Source organism: Spermophilus citellus (assembly GCF_964194105.1).
Source record: "Spermophilus citellus genome assembly, chromosome: 2".
NCBI lineage: Eukaryota > Metazoa > Chordata > Mammalia > Rodentia > Sciuridae > Spermophilus > Spermophilus citellus.
Window position 1 is genome coordinate 163,399,767 of NC_138183.1, and position 19,859 is coordinate 163,419,625.

Genomic DNA, 19,859 nt, shown 5'->3' on the forward strand with positions numbered 1-19,859 from the left:
CTAATAATCCTTTTGTAGGATTCTATCCTACCTCATCAAAAACCATAAATAAGATTACAAACTCACCTTCTTCCCCAACTTCAAAGTACTAATTATTTAAAATTTCAACCTAATTTGTCTTATAAATCACTAAATAGTATTTACTTTTCTTATGCAGTGGGTCTTATTTTATATCTTAAATTATGTCACCATACCAGTGATGAGAATAATTGTTTGGTTAAAATATTTTTTGTAAAGTGAAATTTATCTATGAATGGTACTTCTGTAACATTCAGAATAAACACAGTAAGCTATTTTGCCCAAAGTGCTGTTTGTCCAAACATATTAAGAGAATGTGACATTTTGACACCATCAGACTGGAGGCTGAGTGCCCTGATAAAAGGAGAAATGCCACATAGCCACAGAGATCATTTCTCTCTGTTCCCTTGCACTTCTGGGAAACAAGCAGAAGAAATTGTAAAGCCAATAGAATTTGAGAGTTGATTGCGTGCTTCCTAAGAAATCTCAAGATTTTGAAATTAGAACTTAAAATATGAATTGACTATTATGGGGGATCTATAAGAGAACATAAGAGATCATAAGAGAACATAAGAGATCATGACATAAGAGATCATGACATAAGAGAACATGACAAAAATGGGAAAATTTTTATGCATCTCCTTTTATTGGTACAAGTTAGTAGTACCAGTAAAAGATTGCAATAATCATTTTCCTCATTTTTGCCTGCCAATGTGAATGATGATTTTAAGCTCCTTTCTATTTAAACAGGTAAATATTTTTCAAAAACTTAAAAAAATCTTCTTTTTTTTTTGCGGCGGGGGGGGGGCGGGTTTGAATTCAGGAACACTCAACCACTGAACCACATCCCCATCCCTGTTTTGTATTTTATTTAGAGACAGGGTCTCACTGAGTTGCTTAGCACCTCACTGTTGCTGAGGCTGGCTTTGAACCTGTGATCCTCCTGTCTCAGCCTCCCGAGCCGCTAGAATTACAGGTGTGTGCCACCATGCCCAGCAAAAGCTTAAAATCTTCATCTCATAAACCCTAATGCTTAAATGCAAACATAAGTTAACAGCTAACTGGCTTTTTCTACTAGAAAACTTTTCTATTGTAAATCTTCTATTTTGACTTTTTTTTTTTTTACTCCAACAGTTGTTTCAAGGTAAATTGATATTTGTTATTTATTAACTTGTGAGCTGATATGTTAATCATGATAACAGTTTGACTAGAATATTCCTAAATTAGTACATCTACTCACTGGATTTTAAGTGGGAGTGCAGTGTCCTCACCATGAGCCATGCAGTGGGCACCAGAAAGTGTGCGAAGGAGGCCAATATTTTGTTGAATGTCTGCTCCGGACCTATAGTTTGTCTCTTTGGGCTCTTCTAACAGTTTCATCAAAGGGTGTGTTCATGATTATTATTTTTCAAAAATTCAAACTTTGATTTTGTTGTTGTTGTTGTTTATTTCATGTAGTTCTCTTTGCAACTCCTTTCTGACCACTTCCCACACCCATTCAATCTCCAGTTCTGCCATTTTCCCCACCTTCAAAATGCCATCATTTTTCCTGAGAGAGAAGAGAAAAGAGCATTCTAGATTGGGGGAAAATAGTGTAAGAAAATTCCAACATTTTAATGCCTAACGTAAATGTAATATCCTTTGAGAACTCTTTCTTAACTTTTGCTACTTTCCTTTAGCGGGTAGGGGGGAGTGGGGAAGAATTGCCCTTCTCTCCTTTCTGTTACTTTTTCTCTTTGTCTCTTGAAAAGACTGAAAGTGTGGCAGAAGATCAAATAATCACTTACAAGAGTGCTCCTTAAATCTTAAGTTCCACCAAGCGAGGAATTGAGACCTATTTTCATATGTGTGTTATCATTACCATTTTATGAATGAAAATTTCTCAGAGGTTAGTTAAGCCTGCTTAAATTCATAAAGCTACTGTATAACTTAAAAGTCTTCCTTTTGCAAGTGATAGAGTCAACAAACTTCCTTAAGCAATTAAAGGAATGCATTGACTCAAATGCAGAAGTAGATATGGTTAACTTAGGTGCAAGATGTCACTGCACCTATACATGAGGCTAGATATAGCTGAAAAAATTGATAGTGCCATGAATTTGGCTTCTCTTTTGTTCTCTTTGGTTTGCATTCTCGCGTTGGCTTCATCTTCAGATTCCACATATCTATCCCCTACATTCCAATACTCCCAAACCCCAACCCCAACCATGGTGTCAAATTAGCCCTAGCTGTTCACTGGAGCACTGACACCATTCATATACATGTACATGTTTTATGGGAGGAAAGAGGGTTTCTTACAGCTCTCATGATTCCTGAGAGTGAGTCACTCATGGCTTCCATAGGATCATTTATCCTTTCTTCAATTAATTGCTAACCCAGGAAACTGTTACACCTTTGCCAAGTTTGGACCTACTTCTGCACCTGGAAGTGAGGTCAGTCCCATAAAATCTGCAAGTCTGTGAACAGGAGAAACTGAATTGCCTAAAGAAAATCTCAGTGCTGCAGAATGTCTTCTACCATTCAGTAGAGAGGAGATTCAGGATTAAAACAATGTCTGTACCCTTTCAGTTATTCAACAGAACACCAAATACAATTTCTGCCTTTTGTCTACAACTTGCATCTAGTGGATAAAGGCCAGCAACACTAAGCATCCTCCGACACACAATGGCCTCCATGAAAAGGAATCTTCTAACCCAAGGCGTGGGTCGTGCCAGGACTGAGAAGTCTTGTTCTGTGTGATCTGCTGGGCATACTCCCTTAGCCTCATGTTCTGCTTTTCTCCTCTTTTCATTAAGCAGCAATCACCTTTCCTGGCCTTCTTTTAGTCCCTGAAATGAATCAAAGCATATTATTTTCACTCTAGCTGTATGTTCTCCTCCCTTACCTCTGGCCACAGCTGGCCACTCCTCCCTACTACCAAGGCCATTTCTCCTTCAGCATTGAGTTCTAAGGGGACTCACTTGAAAAAGTCTTCACTGATTCTCTAGACTTGGTCAGTCCTGTTCCCCTATTCCTTGTGTTCCTTGTGTCTTGTCCTCTTTTATACATTAACTTTTTAGCATTTATCATGATTTTATTTAGCTATTTTTTAACCTCAAATGAAATCTCCAAAACAACATATGAAAACTCTTTTGTTTCCCCTATAACTTGAACACTTAGCACAGAGTCTGTGATTCAGTTTGAATGACTTTCAGAAGAATTTGACGCTAATTTAATATATATATTTAAAATATATATGTATATATATATATTTAAAATATATATATGTATATATATATATTTAAAATATATATATTTTTTAAATATATATATTTTGTCTGATATATATAATATATCCTAATCTTGGGTGTACCCTAATTTTATTTATTTTATATATATATAGATAGATAGATAGATAGATAGATAGACATACACACACACACACACACACACATATATATATGTATATATCACTAAGGTAGAAGGTAGGAACAAGGGGAGGGAGAAGGGGAGAGAAGGGGAAGTACTGGGGACTAAATTGGAGCAAATCATATACCAAGCATTTATAATTTTGTCAAAATGAATCCTAATGTTATGGTACAACTATTATGAACCAATAAAAATTTCTCTAATTCTTCATTTTTAAATGTAAAAATCAATGTTCAAAATTAGTATTAAATTTATAAAATAAATAAAATCTTTTAAAATAATTAATTGGTATTGATGTCTGTGCTTCCTAGCAGTAGTTATCATTTATTTCTCTTGGTTTCCTCTTCTGTTGAAATAAACCAAAATTTTATTTCCTTACTACTTAAAAAAATAAGTTTCTGTTTTAAGAATCTCTCCTTGGAAATACATCAGATTAACAAAAAATAAAGAAGGAAAGAAAAAAAGAAAGAAAAGAAGGAAGGACAAAAAAAGGAGGAGAAAGGATAAAGAGGCATTTAGCTGGAGTAAAAGCTCAGGGGCATGAATACATCAGGCATTTTTGGAGTATGTGGTGAGTAGGCCAGTCAGGAAAGATTTAGGGTGGAAAAATATAAACAACAATATGGAGAAGGATTGGAAGGCTTGTGATGTTGGATTTAATGTGTAACTTATTTTTTCTGAGTTTTAATTGAAAAGTGATAGTCTTTTTCTGTAGATAGAATAAGAAAGTTGGATTAAACTGATTCTCAAAAATTGTCTGACTTATTCTGATGGGCCTGTAGAAACAGTCTCAGGCGTTACTTGAATTTGGGCACTTTTTATAGTACACTGAACTCAGAGCTGGGTGACCTAAGGCCTAGAACTGGCCCTAATACTAATTTGATCTTTTCATTTTGCCATTCTGGACTTGGTTTATTTGGAAAACAAGAGATCTAGACTAATGAATTTGTGCTGCCCTTTCAACCTAAACATTCCTTCTTTACTAAACTAGGGAGAGATTTTGGCTAGCTGAGGTTGTACTGTTACAAGTCTTCTATTTTCAAGTTGTAGGAGCTGTGTTTTCTAAAAATGCAGATGTTTATGAGCTCCAGTTGACAAATAATAAGTAGAATACTGTGTGAATAACTGAATCTATTAGAAATTGAAGACTTTGATTTGTCTCAGAATTTTGCATTGTATCACACACTGAAGACATCAGAGATTAATATATTCTAACCTTGGGTGTACCCTAAAGTTTTTGGATTTTACAGTAAACTTCTAAGACAAACATTTTCTTCATGAACTCTGTCTTCAATATGAAGTCTACTGTGCTTCCTCAAGGCTTTAATCTGATTAAAACATTTATATCCTTGTTTAGTAGGTTTAGATAGCCAGGGGTGTATTTAATGCAGAGTTTCTCAGTCTTGGCATTATTGCTGTTTCAGGCTGAAAGATTACTGGGGACAGGAAGCTATCCTAAAAATATCTAGTTCTACCAAATAGATGCCAGTAGCATCTCCCCTTCCCAGTTGCAAAAACTGGAAATGTCTCCAGACATTGCCAAATGTCCAATGATAGGCACAAAAGGCCCCGGTTGAGAATCATCAGTTTAGTGCAAAGCACTTTTCTTTAGCTAAGGCATACTGGCCAGACGGATTGCAAATGCTACTGCCTGGTTAACCCATTTAAATAAAGTTAAATTTTGCCAAAATGAATCTAAACCCCTCACTGATAGTTAAATGTACCCTCTATTTTGTCTAACTGCTAGATGTTCTTGGCACATTCTGAATGGCGTAATCAGCAGTTTCCTTATATAGGCCACAATTCCTGGGAAATCTCAATAAGTTATCAAAAGAAATGCAAAAGAAATTGGAGTCTGATGATTCAGCTTGTAACTTTCCAGTAGTATCTTCTTACTTCCCAGATAAATTATTCTCTGAGTTCTTTTCCATTGTAGGGCGAAGGTGGTGGTGAAAATGACTAACCCTTTTGCGGTTGCACCTTGTATATGGCCTCCTAAGGGATGTTTTTTAATGGCAATTCCTCCCTCCACTCCCACCTCAAGAATATCTGGATTTTTATCATCACCATTTTCAGGTTATAATTTTGATTCTGATACATTTAAAAAAATGTCTCAAGTCTTTTTAAAGGAGGCAGAAGTAGAACTATATAATCCTTCTACATAGTTATGTGGCATGTAGAGTCTTTCAAACAGAAAGCACAGAATAAAGATGTTATCAGATTTGACAGTGTGAGATTCATTCGCTCCTGCTCTCTCCTGTATAAAATGATCATGGCAGTGATCAAAGGCTTATCATCTGAGGTCTGGATGTTGTTTAGGCAATCCTATATCACATACAGCAACAACAGAGATAGGCTTTGTGAAAGTACACAGAAACCTAAAGAATTTTAAGATGCTGGCGCATGCCTGTAATCCCAGCAGCTCGGGAGGCTCAGACAGGAAGATCAGGAGTTCAAAGTCAGCCTCAGCAATGGTGAGGTGCTAAGCAATTCAGTGAGACCCTGTCGCTAACTAAAATACAAAAATAGTGCTGGGGATTGGCTCAGTGGCCGAGTGCTCCTGAGTTCAACCCTGGTACCAAAAAAAAAAGAAGAAGTTTAAGACATATTACACAGTGTGTTGCTAATTTTCAAGAATGCTGCTTTATATGTGTTTAAGAGGAATATTGCCATTTGACATTTTTGCCTTTAAATACAAATAGGTGATCTCTCAACAAAAATAAAATAGGCCTGTATTATTCAGATAGTTTGCTTTCTTAAAAAAAAAAAAAAGTCTTACTTCTGCTTCTAGCCAGTATGGAGTACAAGGACTGGATTTATACTCCCACCTTATACAATTAAAGATCTGAAAAAATTACAAAAGAACAGTTTTCATGACAGTGGATACTAGATAATGGAAGACAGTGATTGTAGACAGTTAGGAAACACGTATAATGAGTCTTATAATTGTATTAGCTTCCTCCCTTGAGAGACCTCCAAGCTGTAGTTCAGAGATGAGCAAACCAGGAGGCACCCAACATATTCCTAGAGTGGAAGAGATGGAGCTGAGCATTTGGAAAACCCAAGAAGGCTATAGGTCACATAGAGACCACAAGAGTTGAACAAAGATCACCAGAGATGTTGCAGGGGTTCTCATGTATTCTGAAGAGTAGTGACTAGTGAATGAATGTGAGGAAGCTACCCAAGCCCCTGAGGTGAAAGGGAAGGAAACATCCAAAATGATCAAAGAAAAAATCATCTGATTTTCACATAGGATTTGGTGGAGGGTGCGGAATCCAGACAAAGACTGTCTGCATCAGGCTGACTGGAAAAGTTCATAAATTTCCCACATTGGGGAAAGTATTCAGAAGATTTTTGCCTTAGTAATGGAGGATAATTGTCCCTTCATGAAACATTGCTCCAGACTTGCCTAACAAATCTTAAAAGCAAGTCATGAAAGGAACAAGCTGTTTCTAAGTAACTTAACTGCATCCCAGAACAAAGCTCAAGAATATTTATAAGAATATAAAAATATCCAGCACTCAACAAGGTCAAATTCATGATATCTGGCATCCAATCAAAAATTACTAGGCATGAAGAACAGCTTAAAAATATGACTTATAATGAGGATAAAAATCAATCCATCAAAACTGATAGCTACAGAACTGAAACATGTTAGAATTAGCAGACAAGAGCCTTAAAACAGTTATTTTAACTCTGTATGCTTGAAGGTTATTTATATAATTTACCCATCTCAAATTTAATTTCTAAATAGGAAAATTATAGTACTTGAGATGGAAAAAAAAAAAACCACTGGATGTGATAACCAGGGGATTAGACATTGCAAAAGGAAAGATTAGTCAACCTGAAGACATAGCAATAGAAATCCAAAGTAAACAGAAAATAATTCTAGATGAACAGATTATCAATGACCTTTGCAAAAAATTCAAGAATCCTAATGTAAATGTAATGAGAGTCTCTGAGAGGAGGAAGTAGACAGAAATAAAAAAAAATAAAGAAATAATATCTAGAAAATTTTTAAATTTAAGGAAAAATATAAACCTGTAGATCTATGATTGCAACAAACCCAAAGCACTAGGAACAAAATGAAAACAATACTAAGAAAAATCATGACCAAACTACTTAAAACTAGCAAGAAAAGAAACACTTAAAAGCAACCAGAAGAAAAAGATATATATGTATACTTATAGAGTAATTAAGCTAAGTATGACTTCAGATTTCTCATCAGAAATAAAACTCACCTGAAATGATCATTCACAAGACTTGCCTTGGACTTTTGCTAACTTTCCACGTACATGAGTTGGAACTCCTCATATGTGGAAAGACATGAAGGAGAAACAAAATGTGAAGGACCTTTGTCCCCAAATTCAGGAAACAGAGCTGGCTGACAATGCAGACCACTCACTGGAAATTGACACTGAGAGACAAATTAAAGGTTATGATTTTTTTCAAATGTTTGTATTTTGAGATTTTACTGATACTGCAGATTAGCCTTTTCTTACTTAACACAATTATTTTTAAGGCTGTAAATTTATGTCTTTTGCATTAAGCTCTTTAATTGAAAGTTTTTTCCATACAAAGACAGAATTGATCTAGAGCTTTCTAGAAAGGCCATTGTTTTCTCAGTAATTTGAAAAGCTAACTTTTAAATTTCATATGGCTCGCATCTATTGGTGCCTTTCTGGGTTTTCTATTCCATTGTCTGTTTTTCTATACAATGATATTCATGCACTAATTACATATGTTTATACAATGACTTGATATCTGGTAAGACATGTGCTCTTTTTTCCTCTTTCTTTAGTGTTTCTTGATTCTTCCTACACTATTGAATTTCCAAATAAATTTTATAGTCAGTTTTTTAAAAATATATGATGTTATTGAGAGTTGCAGTTAGATCATTCATTTCAACCTGTCTTATTACAGATCAAGATGTGTAAAAGTATCCAGTTCTATAAGAAGGGTGGGTCTAGAGTGACTTTTTAATCTTCACAGCAGTAGTGGCAAGGGAGATATGATAGTGAAGGAGTGACAGTCTGCGAGCCTCGTGGGCGTCTCCGGGTCAGATATCCTCCCTCTTCCTCTAAGGGTTAGCCTCCATTCACTTAGGGTGCAGACCATGTCAATATAACTTCACCACTGTGACCACATTTGAGGGCATAGCAAGTGTGTATTCAGAGTTCCTTCAAGGCCTGGAGGAGACTAATCATTGTCAGATTCTCAGAGAGTAAATACAGTGCTTAATTTACTCTTAATCATTTCAGTCAATGCCTTGGCTAACTAAAGGGTTGAATTCTCTGTAACTCCATTTTAATAATATCTTGAGGAATTCAGACAATTTATTTTACATGTATCAATTTTTGAGTGCCTGCTTAGCTTTAGGTATTATTCTAACTACTGAATATTCAGCAGTAAGAGGAAAAAAAAATATATATATATATACACATATGTGTGTGTTTTGTGTATATATACACACAAACACACACATACCCTTCTCTCATGGGAAAATCCAACATTTAAACAAATATAAACATTTAAACATAAATATTTAACTTACAGTCATTTTCACTGCTATGAAGGGATACAGTAGGGTTTTATGTGAAAGTAACTGCAGGGAGAACATGGAGATAATATACTTTTTGTGTATTAGAGTATATCATGTACAAATGAAACCTCATTTAAACTGTAATTAAAAGGATTTATGTAACAAAATATACATGATTTTTCATATAATTAATCCATTCATTCATTTATCTCACATTATTTATGTTGATAGAGCACTATAATGGTCCAGATATGAGGCTGACAAAAATGACCAAGGCTCAGTTTCTATCTTTGAGGAGCTCCTAGTTTAATTATTTAATAATTGGCAGTACACTTGATAAAATAATTGCATATCAAATAGAAACCAATCTGTCCCTAAACTTTCTCATCCTTTCCATTTGCTTCTTCTAGATGAGGATAGGCATTCACTCTGGCTCCGTGCTGGCTGGTGTTGTTGGGGTGAGAATGCCACGATATTGCCTGTTTGGAAATAATGTCACTCTGGCAAGCAAATTCGAATCTGGAAGTCATCCTCGGCGTATCAACGTCAGCCCAACAACCTATCAGTAAGTGTTCTCTGCCCTCTGTCCTCCCACCCCTGACTTTGACTAGAGCTGATATCCTGTTGTGAGAAGAATTTTTCTTCATCTTATCATTCTCCAAGATATTATATGTAGATCCACCCAGTCTAACAATTGTGACACAGACTTTTATTTGAACCTTGAGAGAGTGCATGGAAAATCTGACTTGACTGAGGTAAATATAGGTTTGTGATTCCCCACAGTCTCTGTCTCTCTGCAGTATATCTGTTTAAAATACAAGAGAGCAAATGTTAACGGTCTGAATTACACTTTTGTAAAATCCCAATGTTTTTAAAATTTTCCTCAATGTTTATATAAATCAAAGGGATAAGATAAGAAAGGTAGCTCATTTGTTTTCATTCTTTGGAATAATGAATATAAATAAATAAGAACTCTGAAGTAAGATATATACTGAGTTCAGAATAAAACTTAAACTGTATTTATCTTAAAGGTCATTTTTGACAGTACTACACAATTTGGCCTCCTGAAATTATCCTTATTTTATACCTGGTTCATGTCCTCTCCCCTACTATATTTAAGCTTCATATAAGCAGAGACGATGTTGATTTGGATCATCATTATAACCCAGGACTTAGGAAAAATGCATAGAACATAACAAGCACTCTACAAATATTTGTTTGTTTGTTTGTTTGTATTTTTTTGGTTCATTATAATTATAAATAAAAATATAATTTATTGTTTCATATTTGTACATGCACACAAGATAGAAATACAGTACAAATGTTTATTGAATTAATTAATAAATGCTCAACAATAGAGACATATTTCAAATAATTGGCAAACTTCTCTTGTAGAGATCTCAATAATGGTACTTTGTGCTCTAGTTCATGGAGCAAGGAACTTAAATCAATTATTTCATTTCTATCTTCTTACCATGATCACAATATTTCCCATGATAGTATTAATACTTATTTTTTCATATTTGGATAACAGTGTAGATGTATATATTTTGTGGAAGCTTCACTTTTTAGAAAGAGATGACATGTAAAGAATGGGCCAAAGATCCAGGTACGGTGGCACATGCCTGGAATCCCAGTGGCTTGGGAGGCTGGGCAGGAGGTTCGAGAGTTCAAAGCCAGCCTCAGCAATGTAGACATGCTAAGCAACTCAGTGAGACCCTGTCTCTAAATAAAATACAAAATACAAAACATACTCCAGTCAGAATGGCAATCATCAAGAATACAAGCAACAGCACTCGCTTTGGAAGCACTGGAATAATACAGAGAAGATTAGCATGGCCCCTGTGCAAGGATGACATGCAAATTTGTGAAGCATTCCATATTTTTTCGTTGTCCAAAGTACATGAATGAAGACACAAATTGTGTGAATATACTTTGTATACAACTAGAGATATGAAAAATTGTGCCCTATATGCGTGATATGAATTGTAATGCATCCCACTGTCATATATAACAAATTAGAATTAAAAATTTTAAAAAAGTACAAGTAGCAGTAAGTGTTGGTGAAGATGCAGGGCAAAAAAGGTACACTCATACATTGCTGGTGGTATTGCAAATTCATGCAACCACTCTGGAAAGCAGTATGGAGATTCCTTAGAAAACTTGGAATGGAACCTCTTTTTGCCCCAGCTATCCCACTCCTCGATCTATACCCAAATGTCTTAAAATCAGCATACTTTAGTGGCACAGCCACATCAATGTTTATTGCATCTCAATTCACAATAGCTAAACTGTGGAACCAACCTAGATGCCCTTCAATAGATGAATGGATAAAGAAACTGTGGTTTATATACACAATGAAATATTACTCAATTTTAAAAGAGAATAAAATTATGGCATTTGCAGGTAAATGGATGGAGTTGGAGAATATCATGCTAAGTGAAGTAAGCCAATCTCAAAAAACCAAAGTCCAAATGTTCTCTCTGATAAGTGGATGCTGACCTGTAATGGGGGTCGGGGGTGGGGGCAGGGGAAGAATTCCGGGAACTTTGGAGTGGGAAAAGAGGAGGGTGATAGGGGAGGGAGCATGGGAGTAGGAAAGGTGGTGGAATGAGAAGGACAACATTACCTTAGGTACATGTATGATTGCACAAATGGTCCAACTCTACATAGTGTACAACCAGATAAATGAAGTTTGATTCTATTTGTGTACAATGAAACAAAATGAAGTTTGATTCTATTTGTGTACAATGAAACAAAATGCATTCTGCTGTGATGTATAACTAATTGGAAAAAAAACATTTAAATGTTTAAAAAAGTAAAATACAAAATAGGGTTGGGATGTGTCTCAGTGGTCAAGTGCTCCATAATGCAATTTCCAATACCCCCGCCCCCCAAAAAAAAATAGGCCAATGGTGTGGGAAGTTTGCGCTCTCAGCTTAGACATCATAACTCTTCCTGGCTTTGTTTACGTGTGATCTCAAAGGAACCCCTCCAAATCACACAAGACCTGTGCCCTTTGATGCCGATTCTGAGTTTTCATAATATTTTTTCACGTTAATTGAGTTTGTGATGATCCTTAGTGGAATTAAATGATTCCAACAACTCCAAACATGGGAGCATTTTGTTCTGTTATTGTCCCAAGACCTGCCAAAATAATCAAATGGAGCCATAGATAGACACATTGTGCTGCCAAGTGGGTAGTTTCTAAAATACATTAACTCTGGCCCCAAATCATGTTATTCCTAATAATATCTTATACAATACTTGAACATTCAGTCTATCTTCAAAACAACTTCTTCCTCGCTCTTTACCTATGCCTTATCAACCGTCCATTCTTTAACAAATATTTGTTGATCATCTACTATATTCCAAACACTATATTAGGCACTAAGGATACAACAATGCAGAGCCTAAATATGACCTCTGTCCTTGTGAAGGAGATCAAAGACTAGCTGGTACCTGAGTAAATAAGTAACTATTACAAGCAAATGTGGAGATCAAGAAACCCTGAATTACAGTATTAGAGCAAGAGGAAGGGTAGGCTAAAAAAGGATGGAGAAATAAACTGAAATCAGACCAGCAGCTCAAGGTAAATAACATTAAGGGGTTTCTATCCACTTTTGTCAGCTGTTTCACCACTGTGACCAAAAGACCTGACAAGAACGATTTTAGAGGGAGAGAAGTTTATTTAGCCCTCATGGTTTCAGAGTTCTCAGTCCATAGACAACTGGCTCCATTGCTCTAAGCCTAAGGTGAGGCAGAACAACATCATGACATAAAAGTGTGGAGAAAAGTGGATCAGGACATGACAATCAGGAAGCAGAGAGTGAGCATTCCTTACCAGGGACAAAATATAAACCCCAAGGGAACACCCCCAATGTCCCTCCCCTGCCTGCCTATAGTCACCGCCAACCAGTTAATCCCTATCCATGGATTAATGCACTAAATTAAGGCTCTCATAACCCAATCATTTCACCTCTAAACTTTCTTGCACTGTCTAACTTGAGCTTTTGTGGGAGACTGCATATCCAAACCACAACACTACCTAGTCCCTAAGATCAATAAATGACCTTGAGATGTTTAAAGCAGAGGAGGGGCTGGACCAAATTTGTGTTTTTAAAAGATTATAGGAAGGAGAACAATTGCAGGGTTGGGCCAGGTTGAGGTAGAGAAGCAATCCAATAGCTGAGAGCAGGCTCTGCTATCCACGTTTCACTGACAGTCCCAACCATCTGCTGTTTCTACTTGTCTTCCCATGCTTCAGCAGAGTGGCTGTACTCATTGACTTTGATGTTCATTTTAATCAGGTGCGTCATAGAGAGAAAGAGGGTAACTTAGCTCCTGGTAAATCTTTGGACAGTCAGAGTCTCAGATCTCAATGTGATTAAATTTCAGTGTGTGGGTCAGTTTGTGCCTGAATACTCACTCTTGTTTCCTTCTACCCTCATCTCTACAGTCCAGTCATAGGAAATTCTGCTATTCCAGGCTACACAGGCAGTTTATAAGCCAATAGAATGTACTTCTCCTTCCACTGAACCCCCAAAGTGAAATGCTAGCATTGAACTTGCTGGGACATGCTCTATCAGATGGCAAATTTGACCTCTCAGAGCAAATAAGAATTTTTGAAGGAAAACTGTGTTTTAAGCTTATGAGAGCTTGACATTTTCAGTTTTCATCTTTGAAATTAAATCTTCTAGAATGTCCAGTATTGCCTGGATATCTTGAAAACTTTAGAGAGGTTCTTACACATTTATTTTTAGTAAAATTATTTGATTATCATAAACTTTTTGAGACGGATTAATTTGATATTTTGATAAACTGAAATAATTTTCTAGATAGTTGATTCAGAATATGCTTTACCTGGAAATACTCAAGTAATTGATTAAAAAATACTTATGACAACTGAGAAGTAAAGAAAGCTAAAAGATAACATTTTTATGATCTCACTGTTGGTTTAATACTATATTTGCATCAGCTATTTTTAAAACTAGAAATGCATAAAACATCTCTTTGGAAAAGTCCCTCCCTTTTATTGGAACAAATATCTGAATGAATTAGATGTGTTCCAAAATCCAGGGGTTTGTATATTGACTTTCTACGTATGTATTCATAAACAATATAATTTTATTTTAGTTTTTTAAGTTTTTATAAGTGGTATTTTACTATATAACTCTTTCTGTAATTTTGAATTATTTTAAACAATAATTCATACTTTTAGGATCTATCCATGATAAAACATACAACTTTAACTCATCATTTAATGACTATATGACAGTCTAGTGTATAACTACTCTGTATTTTAATTTTTTATTTATTCCTCAATTGATGAACATGTAGGTTTATTTTCTACTTTCTAATATTAGAAAGGGTATTCTTAAGAACATTATTTACCTGTCCACATTAGATTACATTTCATGCAAGACAATAATAGCTTACTCAAGGTTACTAGAATCAAAGTGATCAAATGTTGTTTATCTTAACATCATTGTAGACACAGGGAATAAAGTCTGTAAAATCAAGACCATGACTTTGGCAAGAGAGCCCTCATTTTTCTAGATTTTATGTGTGTGAGTCATCTTGTGTGCATGCAGTAATGCCCAAGGACCATTTATTTCCTCTTCACCTAGAGCACTTTATTGTTAATTTTATTCTTCCACAAAAAGAAATCTTTATGGAGTCTCAAGTTTTCCACATTTGATGTTTTCATATTTCCTCAATAAATGTGATATTTTTACTCATCTTTATTCCTACTCATTTCTATTTTAAAATAATGCACATATTACAAACAGTTGTTATAACATTGTGCTACTGATCTGTGAAAATGAAATAGTTGTTTATATTAAGAATGGCTTCAGCAAATTTTGAAGTGGCATGAATAATTGAATGATTTGCCTGAGCAGAGTTAATTGTTTTTCCTTGCTATATGCAAACTAAAAATGAAGAAAGACTCTTTAATTATTTTGATATGAAATTTTCTTAACTTTTAAACATTTTTGCTTTTCTCATTTTACAATTGATCAACTTCTGGACTTTCTGTAATGTCTATTTTTCCTTCACTCTAAAAGTGTTAAAACCATGCTGCCTTCTCAGTATTGCTACATGAGCAGCCCCTTAGATTAGAGAATATACAATGGATCAGAACTGAGCAACAGTTAAGTGCACAAGCTCAGAATTAAATGCCTCAGTTAGCATCCTGGCTCACACTCAGTATCTCCAAAATTTAGCAACTTAACTTCTTTGGACCAAGTTTGATCATCTTTATAATGAGCACCTATTTCAGAAGATTGCTGGTAGGATTTAATGTGATGTTTATATAGCTCATTGTACTTGGAACATAGTAGATATTTGCTTCATCCTGTTCTTGCTGTGAATAAAAAGATCATCTTATTTCTTCACTTGATTCTCATGTTTTATCACTTTAGCCACATTGAATGATGAGTGATAACTAGATTACAGACCTCAGCTGACAATCCTGAGCAAAGAGTGAGTTTGGCAATTTGGCCCAAACCATTTAAGTTCTGACTCAGAACTGAACTAGTGATCAGTTTTTTTCTCCTATAAGTTTTTATTAGCAAAGGCGTCTAACTGATGGTCTAACTCAGTCATGGGATTAAAACTGGCTGTTTTCTTTTGAAAAATCCCCAAATTCAAGCAGATTTCCATAGTTATTTCAATTAATCAATACATAAATAGATGTTTGTTTATAGATATACAGAAATAATTACTTTCTAATTAGATTAATTGCTTACTATTGGCTTCAGCAACATATCTATATCTATATCTCTCTATATTTTTTTTAAATCTTACAGTTATGTAGGATATACGTCTGACTGACATGGGTCTCACTTGGTAAAATCAAATTGTCATTAGGGCTGCACACTTACTGCAAGTGCTAGGAGATGATGCACTTTCTTACTTTTTCCAGATTCAACAGGAGGTCACCAGCATCCCTTGGTCCATAACCCCCTTCCTCCATCATCAAAGCTGGGAATAGTGTGTTGACTTCTTCCATCATCCATCTCTTTTTCTGACTCTTCTTCCTCCCTTTTCCACTTTTAAGGACCTTGGTGATTTTATTGAGCCCATTGGATAATCCTGGATACTTTTTTTTTCATTTTGAAGGTGTCTTAATCTCTCTTTTCCATATAACCTAACATATTCACAGGTTTCAGGATTAGGATGTGAACATCTTGTGGGGCAGAGATTATTAAGTCTACAAGAATGGAAACTAAAGGCTAAAACATGCCTGAAATATAGTCCAATTCTACCCACCTCCTGTCTTTAAGAACTTTTTTATGGATATATTCACATATCAACTATATAAGCAAAATCTGAGGAAGAAAAGGACATTTGCAAGATGAAATATCTGATGTAGAAAGGATTTTTACTAGGATTAAAGACATAGATTCCTAAAGAGAAACACCTGTTACAGGAGTGATTTGTACTTCTCTATTTAAGATGTGGTAGATTCTTTGACTTGAGAAGGAATCAAAGTATCAGTCCTTAGAGAAATGGAATATTTATAAAGAGGAATACCATCCTCACACTTCACATCCTGTCCTAAGATATAGCTACCTTTATACGATCTTTAAAGAAATTGGACAATATTTAATTTACAAGTATCTTCAGACCACTAGCACCAGGCTTAAAATTCCACAGATCGCATTTTATGATAGAGTTTGATACAGTGCATAAATCCCTATCCTGGAAATTAGGAGAACTGAGTCTAATCTTGGTTGAGATATCCGTCACCCAGATGATCAAATACTTCGTATTTTTGCTCTAAGATCTCATTAGTAGCCACAGAAAACACAGCAAACATTTATTGAATTACTTATTCTCTTTAAATAATTTATTAACATTAGCTCATTTATGCCTCACAGCAAGCCTGTGAAGTAAGCACTGTTATTATTCTTTATTTTTCAAATGAGAAGAAACTTGAACTTTGAAAGGTTGCATAAGTCCCCAATAGCATTCAGCTAAAGTGGGGGAGTCAGAATTTAAATTCATAGCTGCCCTACTGTAGATCCTTGGTATCCATAGCCAAATGTCTCATTGAGTTGATAACTAATTCAAATAAACTGGCAAAAATAATTATAAATAATTTCTACCTTGGCGAGAATATTTCCTAAATGAGGGAGCAATAGGGAGCAGACAAGAATCAGAGTAAGGGAGATTTCTTTCTGTCTTCCTCTATAGACCCCGCATACCCCAAGGTTGTACTCTTGATTTTCTGTGTTCTTTTCATACTCAGGGTTACAAAAAAGAAGTATATTCTTTCCAAAAGGTTTACTAGGAGTCTTTGTATTTCTAATCACATCAGTATCTCTATCCCTGGATCAATCATGAGTATATGGCAAAGCCATGGCCAATGGAGGCTTCCAAGTGAGACAGTTTCTATGAGGCTGCAACCTTTCAAGTAAGTGTCTCTACTGTGTATAAGTTCCTGGAAATATAGGCCTACAATTTAGAATTTACTTAATGATAGGTCAAAGGAATACATCTTTCCCGTATATTGAAAATATACTTAGAATAATTGAAGAAAGATGAAATCACCTGGATATATTTTTTCTTTGCATGTAAAAGTTAATAGTCATTAACAATAGTCAAAAATAGTGCTAGAAAATCCACTTCTGTTACTTTGTCAATGTACTTACTGGTGAGATACTATGTTATAAATATTTACTCTCCTTCTAGAGGATACTCTCTGTGGGAAAAATATGTCCAAAGAAATTTCAGGAAATCTTGCATAGCAGTTTATCAATAACTTCTTTTTTCTTTTTTGGTCCAAATCAAAATTCTCATACACACCCATGACTTGATAATTAAGGAAAATAAAAAGTATTCAGGCTGCAATTTTGATACCCTGTCAGTCTTTTAAATAACTTTATTGATCACCTTATCTTTTTCTCTCTAGAAGCAACCAAACAGTGAACACTATGTTTCACAAACGAAATATAATCAGTAAAGACAAATGACTAAATAGTTCTCCCAAAAGGAAAACTTGAGCTCTGCCTCAAGAATTATATTTCTATTTTTCCAATTATAGACAACAGCATTAATATTACCCTTTTAAAAGTGCCAATAAAAGTCACATATAGAAAAATTGAATGAGGTAGTCTACTCATTTAGACATTTTTATTTTGTTCTTTCTTTCTTTGTCTCCCTGCCATATTAAATAGCATTTGCCCAGAAAATGCAAGTCTGTAGATTGGGATTCATAAGCCTTCCTAATGTATTTTTTAATTTTTTTAACTTGTTGATTTTTAAGTTGTTATTTTATTTGTTATATGTGGTGCTGAGAATCGAACCCAGTGTCTCACACATGCTAGGCAAGTGCTCTGCCACTGAGCCACACTCCCAACTCCCTAATGTAATTTTATAAACATGACTCATTTTTTTCAACATTCAGACTATTCCTCAATTATTTTGTATATTTTTACCAGCACATTTAAGGATATGGTAGTGAAATCTTGAGGACCAGAATGCAATATTGCAGTTACTTTTTGGAATAAATAATAGTAAAACTTGCCTTATAAAGGGAGCACTCATCTCAAGATCTAATTGCTAAGAGTGGTTGTAAGAATCAATGAGAAAAACATGAATATGTAACATGCAGGAAAGGATACATAGACATGAAAAGAAAGATTATGTCTGGCAATTTATGTTTTTTCTTTGTGGTTTACTTAATGATTTGGCATAGATTTGGGCTCTATGGTAGGCTCAAACTTGAAAGTGGAAGGAGACTGCTGTTAGTCCCTGATAAGGACCTATTATTACTAAATAGTATAAGGAAGACCTCTCCTCACCTAGTTGGGGGATGGTGTAGCATTTCATAAGTCTTGGGTTAGTGTGTTTATGAGTTTTCTGAAGCATTTTCAACTCATACTCATGTGCATTTTTCTGGAGAGATTTTTTCCCTAATACTCTCTTAGATTTTTAAAGTGGCTCATGATTCAGAAAATATTAAGAACCACTACAGACTGATTAAATAAAAGAATGACCAAATAAAAGCATATGAAGTTCACATTCCTCACACTACTGCTAATTAGCTTATGACCTTGGATGAGTCACATTTCAATAGTTTCATCATCTGTTTCCTTATGAATTATAAAACTCAATTAGGTCTAGATAATTTAAAATTTAAAAAAAAATTTACACTAAACCCTGAAATAGAGAAAGGACAGATTCCACAAGCAGTGAAATTAGAATAGTCTTTAATTTATTTCATAGTTATATATCATTGTTAAGTTTTTAGTTGTGACAAACCCTTGTTTTGCTAGGGGTGTCTGGCATGTCAACATCAGGGAAAACCGAGCAAAGAATTTAAGGAAATTCATGGTACTATCTTTACAACTCTTCTGTAAGTCTGAAAGTGTTCCAAAATAAGATATTTACTTTTAAAACTACATTTCTAATATCCAGGAAGGCTGATGTCACATAAAAGAGAATCTTGTGTACTATTAGAAGCCCACTGAAGTGTTCTGAGCTTGGGAACAAGAAGCAATGATTTGCAAGGAGTAGAATGGGGAGTACTAGAGGTGGGCTGACTGTTCTGTTGTCCCAGGCCTGACGTGGGGTCATGAACTAGGGCATGGTCCTGGGCATAGAAAGAAAGTATATAAGATATGAAAGTCTTTAAAGAACTAATTATTCTGGCCAACAGAGGATGAACACATTGTCATTTTATATGCTATATGGTCAACACTGGGCCTCAAACCTTAAAAAACAAAATTTACTGACTTTTGAAAATAATGTCTTAAAATATATTCCATCTTTTAGAGTTATTACTTTTAGGTTTAGCATATAGTCAAGCTTCTTTATAATTTTATACTTCTCCTTTTTCTCTTTATACACAACCTTTAAAAGAGATGATGAAAAGATGTACTAC

General features: G+C 35.0%; 1 protein-coding gene across 1 annotated transcript in view; it reads left to right on the forward strand.

Moving 5' to 3' along the window:
• GUCY1A2 (guanylate cyclase 1 soluble subunit alpha 2) overlaps nt 1–19,859 on the forward strand; it is a 297,421-nt gene that overhangs the window by 253,694 nt on the left and 23,868 nt on the right. The window contains exon 7 of the mRNA XM_081278772.1: nt 9,376–9,530. Within this exon, the coding sequence (XP_081134898.1) occupies nt 9,376–9,530 (155 nt within the window). The remainder of the gene's footprint in view (nt 1–9,375; nt 9,531–19,859) is intronic.